General features: G+C 36.8%; 1 protein-coding gene across 21 annotated transcripts in view; it reads left to right on the forward strand.

Moving 5' to 3' along the window:
- Positions 1–27,946, forward strand: part of LOC134742978 (protein still life, isoform SIF type 1) — a 166,497-nt gene that overhangs the window by 121,093 nt on the left and 17,458 nt on the right. For all 21 annotated transcript variants that reach the window (XR_010127985.1, XM_063676225.1, XM_063676226.1 and 18 more), the window contains 5 exons: positions 1,790–1,990; positions 5,181–5,405; positions 10,735–10,921; positions 12,638–12,752; positions 16,219–16,373. Coding sequence is in view for 20 of the 21 variants with exons in the window: in XM_063676225.1 (XP_063532295.1) it covers positions 1,790–1,990; positions 5,181–5,405; positions 10,735–10,921; positions 12,638–12,752; positions 16,219–16,373 (883 nt within the window). In the remaining variant the exon portion in view is untranslated. The remainder of the gene's footprint in view (positions 1–1,789; positions 1,991–5,180; positions 5,406–10,734; positions 10,922–12,637; positions 12,753–16,218; positions 16,374–27,946) is intronic.

Here is a 27,946-nt window from a genome sequence, read left to right on the forward strand (position 1 = left end):
GTAGCGCTGTCTAAAATGAAATACAGTAAAAGTCCTGGTGAGGATGACATCACTACAGAGGCTCTTAAAATCGGCGAGCTAATCTTAATCACACACATTACTAACCTTTTTAACAATATTTTAAACACAGGCATATTTCCGCTAAATTTTTGTCATTCCAATACGTACAATACAATAATAATAATATAATTCTGTACAAGAAGGGAGACAAGGCTGATGTTATCAATTACAGACCCATAAGCCTCGTCTCTCATCTGTATAAAATATTTATTAAAGTCATCGAAAACCGCATATCAGGCTAACTAGATAAACAACAACCACCAGAACAGGCAGGGTTACGCCCCGGACTATCCTGCACAGACCATTTACAGACGCGCAACCAAATAATAGAAACGCACCATGAATTCGCAGCATTTCACACAAATCGATATTTACCGCTTTAGAAGAGCAAAACATAGACCCTACCTACAAAAATTTCTTAAGCAACATTTACAATAACAGCACAACAAACATAAAATTACAGTCTTCTGGTCCAACTTTCAGAGTACAAAAAGCCGTCAAACAAGTTGACACGATGTCTCCCAAATTATTTACTTACACATCGGAACAGGCCTTCCGTAAGCTGGCGACTAGGTGGGAAGACAGGGGCGTTGAAGTCGACGGCAGACGGTTAACAAACCTTCGTTTTGCTGACGACATCGTTCTTTTCTCGGCGTCGGCTACAGAACTCGAAAGCATGCTCCAACTGAGCACGGTAAGCCTTGAGATCCGGCTGCAAATGAACATGTTCAACATGTCAAAGACCAAACTAATGACTAACAGCGCCAAACGTAAGATTCAAGTTGACTGCGGAAGAATATATTCAATTCTTCCGCAGTAAACTTGAATCTTCCATGTCCATGATCCATGAGTACATTTACTTGGGCCAAATAAGTAGTTTGTTTCCAGGCACGACACGGGGATCGCAAGACGTACCGAAAATGCCTATTAGTCCATGAAGGAATACATGAAGGGAGACCTTCCTATATCGCTGAAACGAAAACTCATGGATATGTGTATTTAATTCTTCCGATCCTCACCTACGGCGCTCAGACTTGGTCTTTGATTAATGCTCAAAAGCTTCCCCTCCGGGTTTGCCAGAGAGCGATGAAGCGCCGAAGTAGCCGACGTAGCCCTGACAGCCGCTTAGCTTAAATAGGACTGGGCCGGACACATCTGCCGTATGCCAAACGACTTGTGGGCCAAGAAAACTACCGAGTGGACACCAAACATAGTGCGGCGTCACGGCAGACCTCAAAGGAGATAGCGGCACGATCTTGATGTCTTTCGGAAAGATTGGCCTAATATTGCCATAGAACGAGACGCGTGGAAGAAAGAGACGGAGGCATTTAGTAATAAATTATTTATTACTTTATTCAGACACGGTGTTCCAAATTTGTTAGTTAGTTACTTAAAAGCTAGGTTATTTATACTAAAAATATTTTTACACAATTACCTTAATTTAAAAAATATAGGTGTATCCCCTGAATGGGGGTTTATAAGTGCAGAGTTGCAGACATCCAGTGTCTTTGTAAAAGACTATCTGGCCTGTCCGCTAACATATTTACTATGCTGTATTTAATTCTGCTTCTGATGGACATGATTCTTTTGTCCAGCAGTGGGACACAACAAGTTAACACATTTAAAAATATAAAAATCAAATTGAAATATAAAAATGAACTGTAATAGGGGTATCATTCGTCGCGAGAGGTATAGTTTCAAATTGATTTACTGTCGACATTGTTCACAGTCTCTGCTCACACACGTGTCCCGCGGCACAAAGGGCACGCTGAACAAGCTGGGCGTGTTTACGGTGTCCTCGTTCCACGCGTTCATCTGCGCGCGGTCACCGTCGCTGCTGAACAACCTGCTGGCCGGCCGCGGCGCCACCAAGCGCAGGGCGCCAAATCTCTCGCGCTCTAACTCGGGGTCCAGCCGACGGTCTATGCAGGTATGCGATTTATTTATTTATTTACCTATTAAATCTTTATTGAAAAACACGAAATAATAAATAATACAAATGGCAGGATTAATCCCTTAAAACGTTTTCTACCAGTCAACCATTTGGGTTAAATGTGATCACGAAAACTTAGTGACAATCGGATAATAGGTATTGAGTGTTGTTTGTTGTTGTTGTAGTTTATATTGATACTATTAAAAGGTTTGGGTATCCTAGTCGATTTCCCGGTCGGTTCGCAATTTGTTTATGCTTTCACGATTATGCGTGTAAGGCATAATAGACCGCGGGCCAGGAGAAAATTTCGTCAATCATCGCCTCCCAGTTGATACTTCGCCACATGATAGTTTAGAAGCTATTATGATTAAAAATCCGTCAGCCGGTTGTATCGCGGTGTTAAGACCGTCAGCTGGTCGCATGAACATGTATAAAATACGCACCTTATGTCCGCAAACTATGCGTGGAAACGCAGGCGTTTACTGAAACGCCTAATGGAACGCTACATGCAAAGTTTCATGATTTTGATACCATTATCATAATAAGGTATGGCACGTATTTTTCTTTTACATGATTATGCGACCAGCTGACGGTCTTTCCACCGCGATACAACCGGCTGACGATTTTTTTATTCACGAAAGCATCTAAACTAAGTATCATCTGACAAAGTATCAAACGGGAGGCGATGACAATTTTTTTTACGTGTTTCGGTGGCTGCCATTTCTCAACCCACCAACGGAGCAGCAGCTGACGTCCACGAGGGTTCATCATACATAACCGTTAACCACTATACGAGCCTATTACAATCATAAATCGTACTGTAATAAGAATAAGGTTCAAGTGCTGTCGTGAGATGAAATGGGCACGCATGCTGGCCGTACAGTATTACAAACCGGTCTTGTTGAAGTATTGATGTATGCATGTTAACATAATTAAGATTAAACTGAACCTAAGTATAGTATATACATATATATACAGTTTGTATTGTACTCAGTAGATATTACGCATAAAAATACTTACTTATAAGTATATTATATTATAATATAATTTTTAAAATTTTTAATATATAATTGGCAATAAAAAAATTTTTTGCATCAATAAAAAAAAAATATTGAGAGCGCACTATTCGCCAACAAACTGTCAACAGTTTGGCGAAACTTTTGTATACCTAGACTAAATAAATGAAATAAAAAGATCCCCCGGGAGGCAATTGGTCATGGAAATCTGTTCCTGGCTCGCGGTCTATAACTAGTTTTCTCACTCTTTTTTTTAGATTTTTAAGTAGATAGAATACTATTTATTGGCACACCTCAGTAAAAGATACAGCGTACGTATTAAATTAACAAACAGCAAAGGGAGAGTACCTATTTAACAAACTTACGTTTTATTAGTAATAGATTATTTTCACTTAGTGCAAAACGGTCACCATTTCTAAAACTACTAAAAACATGTACTATTTAGGCAATAAAATTATCTTAATTCGAATCTATTAACGCAATCCACATGGTACTAACTAGGTATTAACTGAATACGATTAACTAAACCTTAATGCAAAAACGCTAACAATGCTTGGAAGCGTATAATGCTAGAAAATTTAATTTTAGTTAATGTTACATTGTAGCAATCATTATTCAATGGAAATAAGGCCTTATTTTTTTGTTTGCTAAATATAAAAAGACAAAGTAGAATTTGTTTCCAAAAATTAAACAACTTCGTTAATTTTGCTCTCTGCCGCTTCCTAATTACGTTACGCGGATACTCCAAACGGTTGAAAAAATAACGTAGAAAAGGAGCGCAAATACAAGTGTTGCGGGCATTTTTGTGCGGGGAATCGTGAAAATGCCCACCGGCCGAAAAATCTTTTGGGCGTTGTATGTCAGCGTTGCCTAATACCAGCCGTCACGACAACGGACTATTACTCGCTGCCGCTTGGCCCTGACTGCCTGTCATTAAGTAGACCGCCCTTGTTTCTACAACAAATTGCACCTAATCTTGTTCTAAATAGAAAGGTGAAAGGTCTCTGCCGTGAACTTATAAGTGCAAAGTTATGTTTTGGCTGGATAATAAGCTTACGAGTATTTTACTATATATGCAACCAGGGGTAGTCATGTCAATTACTAACAAGTAATTGACATGAATATATATAAACATATACAGGATGTCCTTAGCCATTGGACAAAGCCGAAATGTAGATATGCATTAGGGTATTTAGAATCAGTATACCAAGTATCATAACAACCGGTGTAGCGGTTACGAAGAAATTAACAAATTACGATTTTTTACTTTGGAGCAGCCTGTAGGTGTTAATAGCTCCTAAGGTAATACATAGTATGAAACCTTCTTCGACCTTATTTATTATCTTTTTATTTATGACATTAATAAGATTCTGACTTTTGACATCATCATTGCCGCTCATTTTCGAACAAGTTGTCAAAAACACTGCCAATGTTTAATACAGTGATTTTTTTTGTTGTCAATCATTGGAAATATTTTTTGTTTAATTTTTTTTCTTATGTTTTTATGAAAAAAATATTAACGTTAGAGCATTCCTGAGAAGTAACCCTACGTGGGATTTTAGGGTTTGTCCAATGGCTAAGGTCACCCTGTATATTCGTCAATTGTTTCTATACATATTTATTTTTAGGTAGGTTCAAATTGAAAAGAAAAAACGTTTATATTTAATGCCGGGAATAAAGCGCTGTATTTTGAAATACAAATTGTAATACCCCAAAACTCGTCTATTCTTTCCATCGTTATTCTCAACATTGGGGTCGTGGCTGCCACGAGAAAGGTTTCCCCTTTTTTGCTGATAATTGCCCTCTATCTATTGCACGCTACACAAACTGAAAATCTGATGGTTTCTCTGTGAATTGGTTTGATAATATTTCACAACGTTCTCCCAGTTTATTATTTTATGCATACTATTGGATACCTACTTACAAGAGTAATGAAAATAGTAGGTACAGTTATTATAGAATGTCCATATAAAGCGTATCAATTCCACTACTATTCAAAAAATAACGAAGAAAAATGCTAGCCATTATAAGCTTCATTTCAACCACGCTCATTCATTATCGATAACGAGTGAACGCTGTCGGTCCAATAAACGTCAAAATTGCCACGTCATGTTCAGATCATATATGCATGTTTACCTACTCGTACGTACAACCTCACCCGTTGGCGGCAGATGTCACGCGACGAAGGCGAGGCTGCGGTCAGGGTGTCCTTACCAGAGGGCACGACCGCAACAGTGGGAGTCCGCGAGGGCATGACGGTGGAGGAGTTTCTGGCGGCCGCCTGCGCCCGACGCTCGCTCAACGCCCTCGAACACTTCGTCAGAGTGAAGAAACGTCGTGACATGGAGGATCACAATTACTTCGTGCCGCATCGTAGCGACCTCATTGAGACTTACGTGAGTACCCAAATAATTTTCTGGTAGAAAATATTACACTGCCTAGGGACACGAAAATAGGATTTAACATCGCAACGCCGGAAGCTTTCGAGCTGTTTTTTCCCGGCTCTGCTACGATTCGTTTTAAAACAGATTTCAAACCTTTTTTTTGTTACAACTCAATGTGTCAGGGGCTTAGTTTTTTTTTCGCTTAGTTTCTTTCATCCCGCTTTGTCCGAAATAATTGACGCCGACACGGCATTGATGGCTTCTGGAATTGAAGTTAGCATTTGTGTTTATGTAAATATTAAACGTACAAAGTCTAAATATAAAGGTATCATATTAAATGGTTCAATGTTATTTCTTTTCATAAAATAAACAATTAGGTAGGTATATTTTTCCTAAGCTTCAAGGTTAGACGGTAATATACGATCGTAGCTCGAAACACTTGAAGAAAGTAACGATCTACCAGCAAGAAGAGATTAACTTTTGTCCCCAGCGTATTCCTGTTGTTCCCAAAACAAGAGGAGTAATTATGTTAATGATTCAGCTGCAGCCCGTGTCGACTAATACAAAGTACATGTTCTGTCTTAAAAATACCTTTGAACAGATTACTTGGCATGGTGACTCGTTACTTGATTACGCGTAACAAATTAAATTATACGGCGTGCAGGAGTACGCGCGAATTTTAATTAGTAAGGGATGTAAAAAATATATAAAAGTATATTGCGACCGAGATTCGTTTGAGTAAGGTCTGACAGCCCATATATCTATTCACTCTCTGATTTTATTCATTTTCTATAAGGAAGGACAACCGATAGTTACACCAAACTTGTATTAAAATAGTCAACTGCGAAAATACCTATAGCGCATGTTTTAGAACAGAGTTAATGTAGCGTAGATCAGGGTTGCTCTAATTTTTTGCGCGGACATGGAAAAGCCCTCTGCATAAATAGGGCGCATTAATCACATCATAAATCAAGGTACATCGAAACAGGCGCTTGGACAGAAGCACGGCTACGAATAATCAATCACAAGATAGGGTCTCTGATACATTGAAATTATTTAAACAAAATAAGGATAAAGGAATTATTTTGACCCCTTATGCTAATGTTGGTAGCAACACCGCCGGGTTCACTCTGATTGAGGTACGACAGGAGTTTGTTTAGCAGGGTACTAATGTGTATTTTCTAATTTTAGCACAAATAAACATGGTAAATTTATAGGTACTTATATCTACATTTGTGTGGCAAAATGTTTTCTCGAAAATACATTTTCTAAAGGGAGTTTTAAATTTCCATTTGAAGGTTTTGGGGACGTGCCAATCCTCTGGGAAATACATCACACGATCCAATACATTGTGCTGTGTATTTTTGAACCAACTTAAAAAAAGTGAATTGATGGTTTGGCATAATTCCAGCGTTAGATGTTCTTTGTAACAAACATAAATTTATGAATACCTGCTTGATAAACTATTACAAATACTTTATATTGAGCCTATTAATATATAGGTAATATATAGCCTTGTAGCCAAAATGCCCGAGCCCGTGGTTTACTCTCGCGCTCTCTTAAACATGTATTCTGTCCCTACCAACACGGTTTTCTTAAACAAAGATCTGTTGATTCCAACCTTATTTTATTTAATGATTATCTGTCACACAGCTTGGATAGTGGAGATCAAGTCGATGCTGTGTACACAGATTACTGCAAGGCGTTCGATCGCATAGACCATAATCTGCTATTACAAAAACTTTTATCAGTAGGAATAAGGAGACCTCTTTCTATGGTCCTCCTCCTATGTATTGAATAGGTCTCAAGCGATTGTTGTGAACGGATTCTCATCATCGTGGGTGGAAATCCCTTCAGGAGTGCCCCAAGGATCTCTTTTTGGACCATTACTATCCACCATTTTTATACAAAATATTTTCCAATGATTTAAATATTCTTTTATTTGCCGACGATATGAAAGTCTTCCGAATAGTCAATAACACTCTTGACGCTACTTACCTTCAAGCAGACCTTCTGAGACTAGATCAATATTGCGCTAACAATAAACTAGATATAAATGTGTCCAAATGTTTTGCCATCTCCTTTACTCCTTAGGGGAAATGTCTTTAATTCTATCTATTTAAAAAAAATTAGGTTATCTCCGAGTGTAGTGAAATAAGGGACTTGGGTGTCGCAATGGACAATAAGTTGATCTTTGATCGGCACGTTGATTCAATAGTCAATAAAGCATTCAAGGCACTTGTTTTTATTATAAGATCGTGTAAGTACCTTAAATGATTAAAACCAATTAAAATTGTCTATTGAGCATTTGTCAGGAGCCATCTCGAATACGCCTCTCAGGTTTGGAACCCTTGTTGTGACACCTATATTTAAAAAATTGAAGGAATTCAAAAAAGTTTATTCTTTTTCTGAGATTTATATTCAAAATTCCAAATCAAAGTTACAATCAGCATTGTGCCAAACTTCATCTGCTACCCTTTCTACATCCGGCGTAATATATCCGACGTAATTTGTATTATGAAAATTGCTCAGAACCATGTAGACTGTCCTGATCTACTAGCGAACTTGACATTCTCAATCCCCTTACGCATATCCTCTCTCACCAAAAAAAACGTTCCATATTCCCTTCGTTCATACTAATTACAGGAAAATAGTTATTTGTTATACAAGGGTGCAAAGTTGTATTTTACCCGCGAGTGTTTTAACACACGAGAAGTAAAATACATTTGCACCCGTGTGTAACACAAAACTTTTCCCCTCACTATAGCGAGGAAAGTGCAACATCCACAGGCGTTAGATCATCTTCATCAACTGGAATCACTCATTTTTTTACGATATTATAACAAAAAACTCTCGAAATTCTGTACTTTTACGTGAGAAGTTTTAAAGCAAAATTTTTGTTGTCAATGTTGACATTTCTGACGTATGAAATGTCAATGATGCGTTTTGAAATTGCATCGACTTAACTTGTGCGTTCAGAATTATATTTAACATAATTATTAAAAAACAAACGTTTATTATGGAATTTTAAGGTTTATGACTTAAGGTCATTAAATAAAGCTAAATCTGGTATTTTTTATTAGATTTTCAAATCATTTATCTAATGATAATTAATATCGAACGAACCATTATTATGAGCGTTTTACGTTTTGTTATCTGTCAAGCTACTTAAACACGCTCCATCCAAGGTCAAATTACTTTCCCCACTAGTGGATAAAATGCGTTTTTCCCCGCTTGTTTTAAAGGATAAAAGACGGCTTTCCGAGCTAGTGAGGGGAAAACTCTTTTCTTATGAGAGCTGCTAGGTCTTACAATCAGCTTTGCAAACATCATTCTGTGATACCTTTATATCAATACGCAAACTAATGAGCCAAGACTTCTCCCACTGTTAAAACTTATGCAGTTTAATCGTCTTATTTCTTTTCTTTTCTCCTTTGTTCTTCTAGTTCACTGTTTTAACCCATTCTCCCTGTCAATCAAGATAAGCAAAATATAAGTAAAGTAAGTATTATTACTATTATTAGATTTGTAATTTCGCACGCTATGTACATTACGCAGTTTCTACCTGTGGAAACTTGTAATTGGCCCACTGTTTCTATGTTATTAACTTATTAGATTACCTAACTTATTACTCTAGCTGTAAGTTTTCCAAACAAATGAAATAAATAAATAAATATATGTATTATAATTATTATAAATTATAAAGTAAGTGTAACGGGTAATGATGAATGATTATGATTTTTTAATTTTTTATATTTCTAAAATAACAGCTTAGTCCTTGAGTTTCTCAATAACTGATAATATTTATGCCGACGTTAAGTTTACGTGAAAAAGAATAAAGAAAAAATGACATTCCTCTAAGCTATAACTACGGGTCATATTATATATTCTACTGACAGCTCCGGGTCTCAATAGGAGGTACACACTAGCGAATACACTTCACCTATTGGTCTCGAGCGGACTAAAATCCCTGGCATTAATTTTCCTCTGACCTCCATGCGTCTCGGCCGTCACTTTATCTCCTGTGTAATCATGACTTTATCCCGCATTCACATTTCACTGGCGCTGACTGTCACGGGTCTCATTTTTATAGTCTGCCCATTTGGTACCTACTTCGCAGATACTCGAGCCAGACTCATTCTGGTCGAATCACATCGCCTCGGGCCTTTTATTTGTCGTTCTCTCGTCGTATTTCACTGTAAATGCAAACGAATTTTGTAGCGTAAGCCTTAAATGCAGAATACGAAAATTAAACTCGTATACAAAGAGCAAATAGTTCTTCTCAACTCAAGCACGATGGCACAAGTTTGGGAACCGCGCACTGAGAACGTTTAAATTCATGGAAGATTGTACTGTTTAAAATATTAAATTTTTAGGGACTAAAGAAATTACGCTTTTTCTTAATGCCAGACAGTAATGATTTAACAAAGTGAGTACAGTGTTTAATCTCGTTCACCCAAAGATAAAACTAATATAGTTGGTCAAGCAAATCTTGTCAGTAAATAAGAACAACAAAACTACACTCATCCCCTTTTTCTGGGCGCCAGCACCAGTGCAAGGCAAATATAGTATGACTCTCTCCGTCTACGCCCGAAATGAGACAGTCCCTTGACAAACTATAATAACATCTAGTTTAATTTGCTGCCTGCTAATACTTACTTTAATCAAATGCAGGGGAAGAGAGCCTATTGTTTTTCAATTATATGTTTGTGTGTGTGTGTATTTAATTATTTTTCATCACACTTGCTCAGAAAGCGTATGTGCAGCGGGAGCTAAAGTCCATATTAATCCCACTGGAGTTATAGCTTTTTTTATAATTATGTCACTGATACGAACCAAGTAGAATACTAAACTTGTTTAAAAGTCAAGGTATAAAATGAGTTTTACTTTCAAAATATTAACGTTTATAATTTAATTGTTTAGTTTTTTGTTTAAAAACATTTAATTTTATTAATTTAATAGCCGTTTAAAATATTTTTACACAATTTTAAATCGTGGCCGAATGCCGGACGGGTCTGTGCCTTCGATGCCTAGCCAGTCAAAAAATAACAATATGGCGGACGAATGTCTGAAATGTCACCGTATTTAATAATTATTTCGCTTAAGATTTAGTTTTTTTCTTTGTAAGTGTAATGGAAAACATTGTGTAACTCCCGGGGTTAAAATATTGCAAACTCGAGTATATAAATCACTCCAGCCTACGGCTGTCGTGAATATATAAACCTGGGTAGCAAAATTTTACTTACCCCCCTCGTTGCACTATGTACTATTATTATTTCGTTATGTTTTTTGCGGCACTTCAGTCTGAATTAAGTATTAACTTTATTTATTATTCATTTAGTTACACACACACGAGGTAGTGGAGGTGTGCGCCAAGATCCTGTACCAAGTGGAGCTGCAGAGGAACACGCTAGAGCAAATGTGGGGCTTCAGCGTGGAGGCCGAGCTGATTGAGAACGCCGAACGACAGGACGAGCTCTGCTGCTACGTAAGCCGTGTCGAGGACAAGAGTGTCGCCATGCAAAACGGTCAGTACTTACTACTATACTTTTTCAAGTTTTTTTACTAACTTTTGTCTGTATATAATGAGGGCTAACGCGTATGAATTCGCCGCTAGGGGTGCTAGTGTAGATGGTGTTCTTCGCAAAGTTCGAAATGTCAAATGTCACTTGTCACTTCAATGACTGACAGCTGTTCTTTAGTCTTTTGGACCACCATCAACAGAGGCGCCAACTGGTGAGAAAAAAAACGATAGCCCTCATTGTGTCTTATTGAATTCATTGGATTAAAAAATATTCAATATATCTTGCCTGATGGTTGGGAAATGTTTATAGGAATACAGGTAATAGGTTTAATATATGACATCTATTTCAGTTTATAAATCACATCAAAATTACAAATCAAAATATAATATAAATACAAAATATATATTTTTTTTATAAAAATGTTTTGATTTGTTCTCAAAGTTTTGTTTTGGACGAAATTTTATTTTTACCTATATCGTCCTAAATAAATAAGGACAAAAAGTGCATTTTTATTTTTTTCTCACCAAAACATTTTCCACCATAAGGGTAAAAGGTCAAGTAAGCTTACACAAACTATACTTGTTAATATATGGTGGCAAGACAAACTTACCCTGTTTCACCGTAGGTAATCCATATTTCAAATTCTGCAACAATAAATCTACTCTCTAGAGTAAATTTGTCGACTATTTACGGTCTATAACATATGGTAAATATTTTCGAGGTGTTTATTTTGATACTCTTTTTGTTTTTTTTTTTTCATATTTTTTACCTAATTTTTGAAATATTTTCTTCATTATAATAAATAGCTGATGATACATTAGTTTATTATTTTCAAAACTGGTTTGCAACTCGTGTGTTGTATATACTAACGCGTGACAATGTTTAAGCGGTTTCAAAAAACTAGTTTCGTAACACGGATCCACATCTACACAGCTTTACAAAGTTCGAAAAAATGTTAGCGAACTTTGCCCCAGTTTGTTTTTGTAGACTTTATCATGCCTCAATCGTGTTAGCTAGCACTTATCCAACATGAAGCCCTATGAGAGAACAAACTTTTGGATCAACTTACAGAATAATAGATCTTCTGGTTTAAACGAGATATAAAATTCAATTTATGTAATACAATCTAGAAATACAGTCAACATGTTACATAATTACACGACGGAACTATTTGTCAAACCCGTTCGTTATCGCTTCCGGTGCAAAAGTGCCCATAATGCTCACGGCATTACCCCGCTTAATGGCTATGGACAGCCTCTGCGCCAGAAACGATTCGGAGCGGGGGTCCTCTCCCTTTTGCCTAAGGCAAATTGCTTATTTAGAAATACAACTAATAAAAAAGACTGCATATATAATAGTTATTTTATATATTTAGTTACCAAGCCTGCCATAGTTTCAACCAGAGCAAAATAATTTTAACCTCATAAGGCCCAATGTGCATTACATTTTACACTCTGTTTCAATGTAATTTGAACCTTACACTAACTGAATTAAGTAGCAGTTCTTTTGTTTCATTGTTTATCTAAAACAAACGAAAGTCACCCTAATCTTCTATACAACAAGGTTTAAATAAAAAATAAAAAACTTTGTATGGTGGGCCTTACGAGGATAAGGTTCTAATTCTATGTCTAACGCCCGAGTTATTTTCAATTCCAAAGAAGCGCATCCTCGATAAGTTAAAAATAAACTGTGCAGTTTATAAAACTGTTGTTGTGTCAGGTATAATCAAAGGCGACGAGATAATGGTGATCAACGGAGCGATCGTGTCTGACCTAGATATGATGTACTTGGAGAGCGTATTGCAAGAGGAACTCTCGCTCGTCATGATGATGAGGTATGTTTGCTGTGTCTCTGAATACGAGACCATTTACTTTTTGATTTACGCACGGCTGGATGTTAGTTGTCGAGTTACAGTCCATTAATCAGAAACACGGATCACGTTCTACCGTCATTTAAAACGTTTCGTATTGAAAACAGTTGGGGTAGAGATTTCATTATACTCTAGCTTTTAGAATGCGAAGTTTTATACTTAATTTCAGTGAACATGTTGATTTAACAGCTTCATTTTAAATTTAGTCCAATATGAAAAGCTCATCTCACTCTCTCAACATTGCGGACTTGGTGCCAAATAATTTGCCTTTTATGCTTCTAGACTACGGTAAATGCAAATTGCATTTAGTTCGTACTGGACAAATAGACAAAAATTGCCTCCCCAACTCGGAAGAAACCCCTCAGATATGAATTGCGCGAGAAAAGGTTTTATATTTAAACTGCGCCGGAGGAATAGGAAGCTGGTTGCGAGGATAATAAAGCGGAAGTTAAAGTGTGGCGTGGCGTGGCAGGGCGAGTCGGGGCAGAGTGGAAAGGCTGTTCATCGGCGTTTCCCGCCCCCATACACCTGACCTTTCGCGGCCGCGACAAGTTTACTGAAGCGCTTGCTGCGACCTACATAGCCTGCAGCCCTGCCTCGCCCTAGCTTCCCTCCGCCGCACCAGTTATAAAACAATCACCCGCCGCCGATCGCTGCGTTTAAGGGTTTCGCGGTAGCTGCAATAAACCCGTATAAATTCTTAACGTTTCTGACAGACTTTTGACATTAAAAGTTTATGAGCCTTCGGATAAATATATTTTCCTATGGCGGCTTAACTGGTCGTCTAGAAAATCGTAAACGGACGATATAATTAGCTATTACTTTGCTATTAACTTTGCCCCTTAGAATTAATAGCCGTTGTTTATCCGCTTACAAAACAACACAGGCAACTGTCCTTTATAAAAAGGAAGCTGCCGGCAGCACCCTTCATTTGCAAGCGTAGTTGCACTTGACAATGTTTCAGCGCACTCCGCCGCTTTGACGCACTAGAAGGACAAAGATAGCGATAGCTTGCATGTAGCGTTTAAAGGGTTTACATCGTCCTTTCTGCGTAGTATTTTCTTGCGACACCTCGCGCCGCGGCGGCGCTGGCATTGTGTGCCCTGAACTGCTATTTGCAACACTCGCCGCGCATTGCCTCAAGCGAACCAGTATTAGTGCTATCTGTGATTTCGCCTATTTAATTCAAATCTCCAGATCAAGTTAGACTAGGAATGAGCTCACAGCCGAGGCGAAATGTTCTGTGAATTAAATTGAGCTGCAATTGAGACTCGCTGCCTGAATTACAGACGTAACTAATGGTTCCCAGCAAATGTCGTCTGGAAACAAACGCTTGCGACTTGGTGTTATTGTTGTGAGTTCTATCTTATCGCTATATCATAAAGCCGTTCCGGTTTTCAGACGGTCCTTTTGTTTTTGAATGTGGGCTGTGCCGTTAACCATTAAGTTTACTCACTGTCTAAATATTAAATATTCTGTAGCATTTTAACCGTGAATTTTTGTTATTGTCATTTGTAATTTATATTTCCGCCGTGTTTTGGTTATGTTTTTTATCATGTTCCATCTACTTTTCGAATTAATATTAAATCACGATATCAGATTTATTATTTTCTATCATAGCAACATCGAAGCGATATATGTCTAGCATGTCAAATAGCTCCCCATTTTTATTAAATAATTACAAATAATAGGACGTAGTACCTTAATAAATTATAGTACCGATTTCGAACAACACAATGGGTAAAGTGTGATAAATAGTTTACCGTCGAGGGAGTTGAATAATAACGGGGTAAATTCGAAACGTCTCATTTATGTTAATTGTCTGTATACAATTGGATTATGTTACATTTATTAACGATGCTGGTGAGGTCATATCCGAGTGCGGCTACGTACGTTAAGCTAAGTGCACACCAGTCAGGTTAGCTTACGTTTTCCAATGTATGCTGCTGTATGTATGTATGTTTGTTGTGTATCCACTACTGCATGGATTCGTCCTTATTAGCAATAAAGATATTGAGTATTGAGTATGCCTAAAACACCATAACGCATAACGGATGCAACAGCACGTAGACTAAAACTGGATTAACAAAATGTAAATGCCTCTAGTGCACACCGATTCCGCATTTATGTGGTACTAAATTGCACATGTGTAAACAATTGGTTAAATACGTTTTATTGCAACCATCAACACAAGCTTAATGCAAGCTGAATTGAAAACAGCGACACAAGATTAACATGAAAGCGCGCTATTGTGGACTTAGCTTTACGTCGTTTTAACACATGCTGTAGGCAAACATGGCGCACTGAGATGTGCAATGCGGTGGGAGGGCAACACCGGCGCTATAATGAAATTGACACGTAGATAAACAATGACGTCATCGGTTCGCTAGCATGTTTGTTTCCTATCTATACATAACACAAGTTTTGCAATCAAATCTGCTGATCGGAATCATGTTGTTAACACGATAAAAATAACCAACTCTGGTTTTATTACAAAAATATTCCATTCAATTAAACTTGCTGTCAATCAGTCTATGACAGGGGTTTTCATATTCACGTTTTAGGAGATAGCAGACTCGATGCCATTGCTCGGTGTTCAAAGCTGCGCTCCGGAGTATAGTCAATATTGGTATGGTTTTAACAAACATTATTTTGTACTAGCTTTGCCAAACAAAGCACATGTTTGTTAAAGAACCGTCTGTAACAGAGCCGATTTTTGAATTCACGCGTATTATTCCAGTGACAATGTATCACACTCAGTGAAGCTAGACTTAAAATTTTAATATTCAACGTATACTAATTTTCATTGCGGATGCGATTTGTACAATTTATTCGGCCTCTATAAATTTGAAATGGGATTTTCCATTGTGAATAATTGGAACGACGAAACTAAAATGTAAACACAAAGCCCTAATTTTACGCTCAGCGGGTCTCGAGACTTAGATAACAAATAGTTTAAGCTCGTCTTTCATACTTTTTTTAAAACAAAAATACAGACAGCAACAGCCTACGTTTATTTTAATTTATTCTATTAAATATTTACTGAAACTGAAAGTTCATTTTGACTAAGTATGTAATTTTCTAATACAGCCCAGTAAAGTTATTTCGAGCTTATTTCTGAACTGTAGGACTCGACAACGAAGCCAACTTTTTAAAACTGAAGCCATACTTAGTTTTTTTTAAATCAGTATACCTACACAGATATAAACTTCGGTTCGGTCATACATAGACGGATAAACATAAAAATGACACTCCAATTCCCAAAAGTTAACGGCACTTAAAATATTATTCCAAAAGTAGATTTGTGTGATCATGATCAATAATCTCGATAGAAGTAATTAAATAAAAACCTACATCTTTCTATGACCTGTATTTTTGATCGGCTTCAATTAATCGATATTAGTAGGTATTAAAGGGTGTTTTTGTCCAGATCTTCGCGCACGGAACCGCCCGAGCTCGCGGGTATGATGCGAGCGGCCACCGACGACATAATCGACTCGCTCGTGTGCCCGCCGCCGCCCAGCGACCCGCCTGTCATCTCCGACGACATGATCTCTGGTCTGATCGTCCCGGCGCCGGCTTGGAGTGAGTACTTACTTGCAGCCTTGCACTCAACAGCGAGTCACATACCAAACTTCGACTATAACCGACGAAATAATTCATTAGTTCGTATGTTCAACGTTTCTCAACGACTCACTCGGTATCTCAGACGACATAATGTCCGGTCTGCTCGTGCTAGCGCCCGCCTGGATTGAATATTTACTGCCAGTCATACTATCGACAGCTAAGTAACTCCATAATTTGCAGTTATTTTTTGTTTCTAGTTCCACTATCTACAATTCTTATTGTTACAAAGGTTTTTTTTATTTTCTAATTACAACTAAATATATATTTCCTTCTTAGAATAATATATGTTCTAAACAAAAAACGACATTTTATGAAAAGATGAATAGGAATGAGAAAGAACCAGTGTATTTTTGTACGTACATTTTAGACACTCTTATTGGAACTATTAGCCACACCAAAGCTTAGTTGTTTGAGTGCATCCGACTAACCGTGCGATCCCGACGTATTTAGTTCATTTTGAGAGCATGGATACTAGCACACATAACGTTGTTTGTCAATGAAAGCTGCGCTTTGACAATTTATACAATAATTGGCAGAAAGCAACAAAACGCTTTCTGCCTGACAACACGGAGATAAAATGGAGACTGCTGTCCACTTAATCTGTTTGAGAATTTTTTATAAAATGTTTACGGAATATTTTCTTAATAAATTAAATTTTAAAGTGACAGAAATCCCAAAAAGAAAATAGCTACCGAATGGAATGTAATATGTAAAATAGATATAAAGATTTAGCTAATTATTAAATCATTACCTTAATGCGTGATCTCTAAACCTCAATCTAAAACTTTAGTATTATGTGCCCATATTTTGTAAAATGAATACGTTAACTTTTCTAAAACTCAACTAAATTAATATTTACAGATTTTGTTCACTGTGTGTCATAATTTGTAGTAGTATCGGCCCGATTCAAACAATGCTTATAGGAAGTTACAGCGGTCCGATACCGATCTGTCAGTGTCAAAAGTGACGTTTTATGGTTAAAGAAATGTGTATAATAGGAGACTTCCGGTTCGAGCGCCATCTTGATAGTTAGCATCGTGATTAATTACTTTGTTTTTTGCTTATTAATATTGTTTAAAGTGTAATATCGATAGCTTATTATACAGTAAACTAATGTGGTAGTGTGCAGTGAATGGAGAATTAATTTTGAAGCGCGTTTAACCACCATCTTGGAGTCAACGGCCGGTAGTCCACGTGCTTCTTGTAAAGTCTAGCTATCGATTTACAAGAGCTAACAAATCACCGTACACTGTCTTGTACAACCGTACAATTTTTGTCGTTTGTAAACCTCTCAATACCTTGATACTGGCGAAATAGTCCCACTGGGCTGAAGCCATAATTTTAAAAGAAGAAGAAGAAGAAGTGTATAATAGGAAGTTATAACGAATTACCCACAAATTTATATCATTTCTTGCACCAATTTTGCAGTTGAACTGGTTGCAATCCCTTGCCAACCCATTAAATAGATGCCAACTTTATCTTCATAAGCTCATGAAATAATGTACCTTTTAATATGTAATAATATTATATGTAATAAGCTGTCTGCCTAAAGCAAGAATACAGGCTCATTCCAATTTTCAAAACATGGCCTTGATTTAATATTATTTTCAGTGAAACTCGCTCGCATTGAAATATTACTGCGAATGACATGCACTGAGATTAATATCAAATTAAATATAATTTTTAATATGGAATACGCCAGATACGCCTCACAGTGTTATCGCAGTTTGAATCGAACGTAGCGCTGCGATCGGATGAAGTAAGCCGACATGTTTCATGATTGGAGCCGATACAGTGCTATTTATAACAGCCTTAAGGCTGGCTGCACCGATCGCTCAGTGCGGACTAGTTAGCATAACGCAGCCGCAATCTTGTAGAAATGTTTTAGAACCAAGAAATCAAGAAATGTTTTAGTAACCGTACATAAAAATCTGAAATCTCCGTCAATATGAAAATAATGTCCATGACTTAGCAAACATATATTAATCTGCTAATTTGAGGCTGATTCGAGTGACACACAAATACTTACCTATGCCTACCTGCACACTATATACTGTAAAAAACTTAATGTATACTATTATCCGATTCTATTAACAAATTGAGGACATACTATTTGTATAGGGTGGGCCAATGATAAATGCATTTTAACGAAAGACGTCGATACGAAAAGAGAATTTATCACTGGCCCACCCTATATTTTAAGTGAACAGGTTAGCTTGCTTTGAATTTTTTTTGGGCCGTATTTAATTGTCAGTTACCAAGAAAACTGTTCAACCCATTCCTGATATTTAATTGACGAATATATGTCATTCTAAATTATTTACCTAGTCTCGTTTTCGAATACGATGCGTACTAATCAATCAGGCCAATTCAAAAGTAGACTGACATTAGAATGATATCTAAGTGATGTCATTTATTTATCGTGCATTTCGTTCTTACTTGTCCATACATGTACTGGCGCCAGCGAGACGCACGACTGCTGCATGACATCATTTAGACATCATTCTGATGTCAGTGTCCGTTTAAATTGGCCTGAAATAATAGATTTTTAAGCTGAAATTCCGCTCGCGGACCCGGCCCATATTGGAATTTAATTTTACACGCTCAATACAGCCTCAGCAGTGCGTAGCGCTCTCACATACTTGTATAGACGCTAATAGGTACTTTTCAAATCTAATTTCTATACGTCATGCATTTTAGAACAGAGCGACTATTTTACGCAATAGGGATGTTTACTGTAATAAAGCCAATTATTTCTCCTGACGAACGAAATAATGCAGTAAAAAACTATTGCGAATCGTCGCAATATATTTTGAACACAATTTTTGTCCTTTAAATCGAAAAGAACTACACAGAGTAGGTAATTTGACATAAGTGGTTAATAGTAATTTGTTTAACATGGGGGCAAAGTTGTTGTTTAACCGCTCGTACCTAATATTGATACCCGAGCAAGCGAAAGATACCAAAATTAAACCACGCGCGTAGCGAGTGGTTCGAAAAGTGGAATTTTGAGCGTTGTAAAGGATCCCCTAGGGTTAAACACGAGGGTTAAACAAGTTATGCCGCCGAGTGAAACACAAAAAATTTCACTACACCAACGCAAGAAAAATACTAACTATAAAATATCAAACACAATCTAACCAAATAAAATCCAAATGAACGTTATTAAATATTTATCATTCAACATCATCATTTAAAAGTCAATTCTTCCAGTCAACATAAGGAAGTAACTCAAAAATTGCATCAGATTACTTTGCCACACATGTGGATAAAATGCAACTTTCTCATCAGTTTTTGAACAATCAAGAGAGCCTTTACCGGCTGGTGTGGTGAAAATATCAGTTATTGTTTCGGCAATTTGAAAAAGACAACATTCTTATTATTTATAAAGCAGATGAATAATAAATTATTAATATACCTGGCTCCTATTTCACCACGGCTACAATTGTCAGTGACATATGTCGAGCGACAAATGTCAAGCGACAGGTGACTATTACAATTTTATAATTAACCGATTTCTACATAATATATTATGTCATATTTTGTGACAATTGTCGCACCTGTCACAGATGTGAAATTGGGGCCTGATTGATAAACGTAATCTAAACATTGCAGCTCTGATACTAGAAAATAGAGTATAAAAAAGATAAATTTTAAGCAGCTTTTTAAAAAGCGATTTTCTAGCATACAGTAGACGGATCCTAGAAAATCGCTTTTCAATAAGCAGCTTAAGCGGCCGGTGTAAATTTTGGAGCAAAAATGTAAAATTGATAGATTTAGTCGTTGAAATTATACACGTTTTGTTACGTAATATCTAAATAACAAGTATTGGTTTCTATTAGCACGTCTTCTCATCTTGCCTTTTAATAATGAGGTCGCGAGCGTGCGTCACCGGTAATATATGAAGAGAAGGGGCAGTTTTTAAAAAATCATCAAAAAATTATGGTGGTAAATTATACAAATTGATGTTAAAGAATAGTTTCAGCAATTGTTGTAGATTGTTTAAGTATCAAAACTACGTTGAAATTAAGTTGATTTTCAAAGAAATTGTCACTTGTTTTGAAGTAATTTCTGGTGAAAATTGAATTCGTTTAACTTTCATTTCCTCGGACTCTAAGTCATATAACAAAAATGTAATCTGATAAAGATCAAGTACAGAATATGTGTAATACCAGTTTACTATTGTTATCAGTCCAAACTTTACGAAATTTACAAATAAGAGTTTACGTCCATCAGAAAAAAAAACGTTACTAATTTAGTGAGTCTGTTTTCAAAAAATTGATCTAATAGAAACCAATACTTGTTATTTCAATTAGGTAACAAAAGGTGTACAAATTCACCGACTAAATCTATCAATTTTACATTTTTGCGACTAAAATCGACACCGGCGTCTTAAAAGTTATCTATTTTCTAGTATTAGAGCTGCAATTTTTAGATTACGTTTATAAAATTTACTTAACCCAGTTAACCCAGTGTCAAATTGAACTGGTAACCAAGGTAACTCCAGGTTTAACCGGTTAACCCCATGTTAGTGGGATGGTACAAGTGGGCCTAAGGTGTTGTACGTCCCGATTCGAACTTTAAGATACGTCAAATATTAGGTCTAGAAACGATATGGATTAGATATGTCAGTGTCAAAAGTGACATTTCTTCAAACAACAACGTCAAACACTGATTGAAACTTTCACGATTTCTACACATTATTAAATTGTGAAACGGGAGTAATCGCGTAAATGCTAAAACTTAAATACGCGTTTAAGTCCCGTTTTCCTAGGGAATCCTAGCACACTGAAGGAGGCAGTTAGCAAACTGAAGACCTTGCTAGGTTTCATGGACGAGCTGGGGTGGTTAGAATAAGGCTACCTCGTTTCACGCAAAATAGGCACATTGGATGTCGATTTGCGGAAAATGCCCAGTAAAACTAACTTACTAAAGTCCCGTTTTACAATCAAAAACGTCAAGTTAGAATTGGGCAGGTAGTTTCTATCGTAGCGCTCTTACCCCAATCCGCCTTACAACAAAACAAAATTGGCGTAGCACCTGCTACGAAGCTCGTGTGATGTAGAGAATAGATTCCCTCGGTAGTTAGAATTCCTGCGCCGTAGCACCACTGCGAGAAGTAAACCAATCAACCGCGCGACCGCACGCAGGCGCTTGGAATGCTCCAGTAGAATCAAAGTGGCACCTGGAAATGTAGGTACACAAATATGATGTGCGAATGTTGATTGGATAGATGTTTATCGATCTTTGGTGTGTTACTATTACGAAACCTAAAGTCCTGCGTTGAATGATAACTATTTCGTTGCATTTAAATGCAATTTAATTGCTAGCTCATTTGAAATTGAGGGAAGGTCTTCTAAGACCAGTTTTGCGTAGCAGCACGGGATCTGGTAGCTGCCCTCACTTAGAAAATCCAGCCTGTATTGTTAAATTGTAAATGATATTCTCACGTAAAGCTCATAAAAGTTAAAGCTAGCCGAACCTCCAAAGTGAACTCGATTTGAATTACGACTTGAGATGCGATCATTTTATTACAAACCTTTTTGTCTGCGAGCTATCCGGAGGGTTAAGCAAACTTAAATAGGGTAGGCATTTATGACTCCATTGTTATGCTCGCGTTTTACTTGCTTTCAGGATACTTGAGTGCAAAGGGTATAAAGGCTAAAATACTAAAAAGTTTTAATATTAATGGTGAAGGAGCTATGTATAATCTATCTAAAAAAAATACGTAACTTGCCCCTTTTTAGGGTTACGTACCTCAAAAGGAAAAAATCGGCCAAGCGCGAGTCGGACTCGCACTTGTTCGCGGTTTTGCATTGTGAACCGCATTACTTAGCTTAATCACAGAATAAGTAATAGTATTATCATACCGAACGGCCACGTACCGCCCCGACCCGATTCGAATTACCTCGCCCCGCGACAGCAGCAGATTGACGACCTTTTGCCGACCCCTCAGTAATGTTTTTAAGCAACTTACTCACACAATGACGCATGCCGCGTGTACAGACGTGCCGTTTACACATAGAAACGCAAGTGATTTTTGATGTATAGCGTGTCCGCCCTGTGGCTTAATAGTACCTATACATTATTGTAGAGGCCGGGAAAGGGCAATTCGTGGATGAGTTTCGACTCCGCTTCGCGTCGTCCGACAAAGAAGACGAATCCACGATTTCCTATTTCCGGCCGAGGCATATATAGTGCTTTTCTCCAAACATGCGAGGAAATAAGGTAAAAGAATTATTATTTGAGCATCAAGCACCATTCAAATCGAACCTTCACATCAAACACGTCAAAAACAATTTCTCTCGACAATTTAACTTGAAATGATAGCTGACCGGGTCGTATAGGTAGACGCGGCCCGCGGCTATAATAATTGGCTGTTTGCCTTTTTCCTTTTGAAGACATATTTTTAAAAAGTAAAACCCAATACAGTAACACTTCCCGTCCGCTAAAACAGGACATGATTAGATTTTTTTTAATTTGAGTGACCATAACAAAGAACTTCCCGTACTTTTTTTGATACCATAAGGTGAACATTTCCAAGCATATTGCAGAAAAAGGAATTATTGATATTGTTAATAATTCACTCACCTATACCCATGTTACAATATCCCTCGTAAGTAGTCTAATTTCAAAAGGAGGATGTTTATATATCAAGGATGTTTATACATATTTATATATTTATGTATATTTATATATCCTTTGTCTTTTAGAATAATCTGATATACACGTATTATCACTTTTCCTCTAAACTGAAAACTTACTCACAGCATAGCTAGTTATGAAAACAAATTAATTTTATCAATAGAAATTACAATTTGCAATTTGTTAAGCAATGTAACCTAATATACGAGTTAATTAAATCGTCATTTACGTAACTTTGGCATTAATATTAATACCTATAGCTTGAGCATTTATGCAAATATTTGATATTTGAATAATCTTCGATTGCGCCCGGCTTCGCTACTAAGATTCTATTATACAAGGTACAAATTTGAAGAGATTTCTGTGGACCACAAATACCTTTCCAATTATGCCTAATTCAGTAAGGGTAAAGGATCACCGACCGCGGCCGCTCGCCCTCTCACACGCCCGGCCCGCAAACAACTGAGTATAACAGTAATTCCTACTTTAGACGCCTGTTTTCTGTATTACCTTTATTTTCTTTTAAAACGTAACTCGGCAAAGCTCTCACAGTTCAGGGAAGGGACTAAGTCAATAGTGTACTGTAACAAAGGATTCGCAGATTAAAAAAACATTGCTTTTACAAACGTTTTAGCAAAATAAAAATGTGTAAGCACCTTCGTATATGTAGCTTCGTTACATGGCTATTGGCTGGATGTGCAGGTACAGAGACAAAGACCTTACGAGTATACGAGTTTGAAATTCCTTTTGCAAGAGACAAACCGCAACCTCGCCCGAGCAGGCGTATTGTCGTGTCGCAGCATGTACAAAACCCTCTGCGAACAAATCAACCATTCTAGGACAATTGGGTCTGAATCAATAGAATTTGCAAATTATTGCCGCTTTGTCTCTGTGCTTTATTTTACGACGTACTTTGGATTGGTGTCCGTGTAACGTTGTTTTATTCTCGCCGTTCCATCAAACATCGTTAATGTTACGAGATCGGAAGTTATGCGGGTGATCAATCATAAAGTTTGGCCTTGCATGCTTGCTAGCCTCACTTACCTACTATAAATACTATCAGCCACCGTTATGAATAAATATACAACAATGTTTACTTTAACTAGTTGTTCATACTCAGAGCTCCATTTTACCTTGATATTTGTAAGCAAGGTTTCAGGTGCTAAATTGTCATTTTTTTAGAAAGAAAATAATTACGAAGTTCTTTTCTTATACCGGGTGTGGCCTGTAACAAGGAGCAATAAATAACCGGCCAAGTGCGAGTCGGACTCGCGCATGAAAGGGTTTCATACCATTAAGCAGAAAACGGCAAGAAAATCGCGTTTGTTGTATGGGAGCCCCACTAAAATATTCATTTTATTCTGTTTTTAGTATTTAGAATAGAATAGAATAGAATAGAATAGAAATAATTTATTCGTTAGCACACACAAATAGAAAGTTATACAGAACAGAGAAACATAAATAAAAGAAAAAGTGCCACCAAATGGCAATTTGTTGTTATAGCGGCAACAGAAATACATCATCTGTGAAAATTTCAACTGTCTAGCTATCACGGTTCATGAGATACAGCCTGGGTACAGACGGACGGATGGACGGACAGCGGAGTCTTAGTAATAGGGTCCCGTTTTTAACCTTTATGTACGGAACCCTAAAAAACTGTAGGCTGTACTCCTCAAACTGACCAACATTTGTTTAGCGACTTTTAAAAATAACGTGTTTTGATTTTTAATACACTTAAGTTTATTCTAAGATGCAATGTATTGTGATTTTTTTTGACAAACAACGTCAATTATACTAATGATAGCGTACATTGAAAATAATTTTTGATTTGTATGAAAAAGGGAAAATCTAAAGGCTTCTTACTTACTTACTTCCGTTGGTGCTACAACCCTTAGTGGTTCTTCATAATTTTTAAAAGTTTTTAAATGAAAATGAAATAGTTATTTGTTATACAAGGGTGCAAAGTTGTATTTTACCCGCGAGTGTTTCAACACACGAGAAGTAAAATACATTTGCACCCGTGTGTAACACAAAACTTTTCCCCTCACTATAGCGAGGAAAGTGCAACATCCACAGACGTTAGATCATCTTCATCACTGGAATCACTTATTTTTTTACGATATTATAACAGAAAACACTGGAAATTCTGATTTTTTACGTGAGTCGGTGAGAAGTGTTTTTAAGTAAAAATTTTGTTGACAATGTTGACATTTCTGTTCTGACGTATGAAATGTCAAGGATGCGTTTTGAAATTGCATCGACTCAACTTGTGCGTTCAGAATTATATTTAACATCATTATAAAAAATCTAACGTTTCTTATGGAATTTGCAGGTGTATGACTTAAAATTATTAAATAAAGCTGAATTTGGTATTTTTAACCGACTTCAATTTCATAGTTTATTAGATTCTCAAACCATTTTTTAATGATAATTAATATCGAACGAACCATTATTATGAGCGTTTTACGTTTTGTTATCTGTCAAGCTACTTAAACAAGCTCCATCCAAGGTCAAATTACTTTCCCCACTAGAGGATAAAATGCGTTTTTCCCCGCTTGTTTTAAAGGATATTTCCAAACTAGTGAGGGGAAAAATATTTATTAAGCAAAAAGTTATTACAATAAAAGTTGATAAACATTGGTAACCGCACTAGGCAATCATTTTGAACAAACATTTTCTTGTTTTAGAAGTAAAATCTATGTTTTAATTATACGCTCGTGTTACTATTAACACCTGTGTTATTGTCTCCTATGAGACACCTGGTATACAGTTCGTTTTATAAACATACGCGATATTTGTATACCAACATCTTCATCTACCAAATCGAATGTACAGTTAGACCAAGAAATAGCATACGCAGGGCAAGTGTTATTTATACGTCAGAATTTCATAGAAGTTTGACATTTAAAATAACACTTGCACTGCGTGTGCTATCAAAATCGTTGAAGACTTATCTTGATCTAACTCTACCCAATTTGCATCAACTGCAAATAGGAAATCGAAGAAAGTAATTTAATCAGCCGTAAATTTAAAACTTTGATAACATCCACAGCATCCCACTAATAATCTCACAGGGTGAAAATATGGACTTCATTTCCTTCCACGCTGAAATTGGAGTCATCATTCATTTGGTATTGCGGTTGCCGCTTAACAAGCAACTCTTCAATCTTCATGTCTGCGTAATACTTGGCATCATTCCCGATCCCCAACCTTCATTGACTTGGTATTGTGGCTGTCAGCCAGTAGTATTTGTGCATCGCAGATTACAAAATTACGGCCTTAGGATACTGCGGCGATTATTGATTTTACCGTTTAATACTCACCCTTTATACTATATCTAAGACGATATAGATACCTACGTCGATATTAAATGTGGGTTTATGATCTTCGCATATGACTTACCGATATTATTACTCGTGATTGATAAGGCAGTACTTGCTTCTACATATTTACTCACATCGATATTAAAATACTCGTAATTAGCGCGAATTATAGGTACCTACCTAACTCGTGTTTACGTTACAACATTTTATTATAAATTAGATATCTCGCATTCAACCAAAAGTTATAAAAGGCCGTGTCGTACTTACCCGTCTCGGTAATACAAAAAAATGTTTTTGCTCTAATTCATATGAAGCTTCAACCCTCTCAAAATCATTCACAGAAAAAACGTGAAAGAGAAAAGCGGAGCCCTCGCTGTACGAATTATAATCAACCTTGGCCTATATTTCGTGTTCAGAGCCAGCTTTCTTTTAATTCTCCAATATTTATAAGGCACTTTGTGTAGTCGGCTTGTAAATTCTATTCAAATAAACGAGGCCGACTCCACATCAATTCTGCTTTATATCCCCGAAGCCTTTTTCTCTTTGGGCAGCGAGTGTAACGCTCGTTATTTAAAACTACCGATTCGAAATCGTTGCACTCTTGAAACGTTAACAATGATCTAGCGTGCGTGTTCATTATGTCGACGTATCGACTCGTGTCGTAGTTGTTGTTTGTTTTATGATGTCTATCCCGCCATATATTAGGGCTGAGAGCGGCTTGCCGAGCACGGCGCGGCCTCGTGCGAGTAGGCGAGCGAACAATGCCGAGCTCTCGGCCGCACCACGTTATTTATTATGACATTTCAGCCTAACGAGACAATTTAGACCCTCACTCTTCTGTTTTGCTCCCTTCTAATGATGCGTATTCAATACGTGTAGCAAAAAAGCCTTTCATTTATTATTTTCATGACACTTTTTTTCTCAACTTCTGATTGTTTCATTTTTCTTCCGTCGTGTCGTATTCCCGCGTGAAATTATGTTCTCTAGTATAAAGGTAGGGCTTTTTCTTTTTGTTCATTCTTTATTTTTCTTTAGATGATGAAAAAGTTTTAAGAGCGTTTGCTGTTTTAATTTGCCAGGAAATATAAAAAACAAACATAGAAATGCAAGTGAAAAAGTAACATATTTTCATTAAGGTAGATTAACGTAATTAGGGTTGTAGGGCGGAGAAGCCAGTCCAGCATTAGGTACCTGAGGGTAATAAATTAAGATAAATGAATAAACTGTAACAGGGAAACTAATTTAGCGATTCTAACATCTCGAGAAAACATGAAGATTTATTATCGAATAAAGGGTTATCTTTACCAGATTGGTGATTGATATGTGTATCACTTATTTTGTGTGCGTTAAAATAGTCTTATACCTACATATAAAACGAATATAAATGTTATCGACATTAATTTAATTAGGTACATGAAACCGCCCGGGTTGTAACTGAATTAATGTATCGAATAATTGAGCTTTATATCTAGAGTACCTGAAAATTATAAACAGGATATTTTTTCGTTTTCTTTCTCAGCTTTTTTCACCCTGCCCTGTTTTTCATTACAAACAACTGCGTAT

Source organism: Cydia strobilella, chromosome 7 (assembly GCF_947568885.1).
Source record: "Cydia strobilella chromosome 7, ilCydStro3.1, whole genome shotgun sequence".
In the NCBI taxonomy this organism is placed as follows: Eukaryota; Metazoa; Arthropoda; class Insecta; order Lepidoptera; family Tortricidae; genus Cydia; species Cydia strobilella.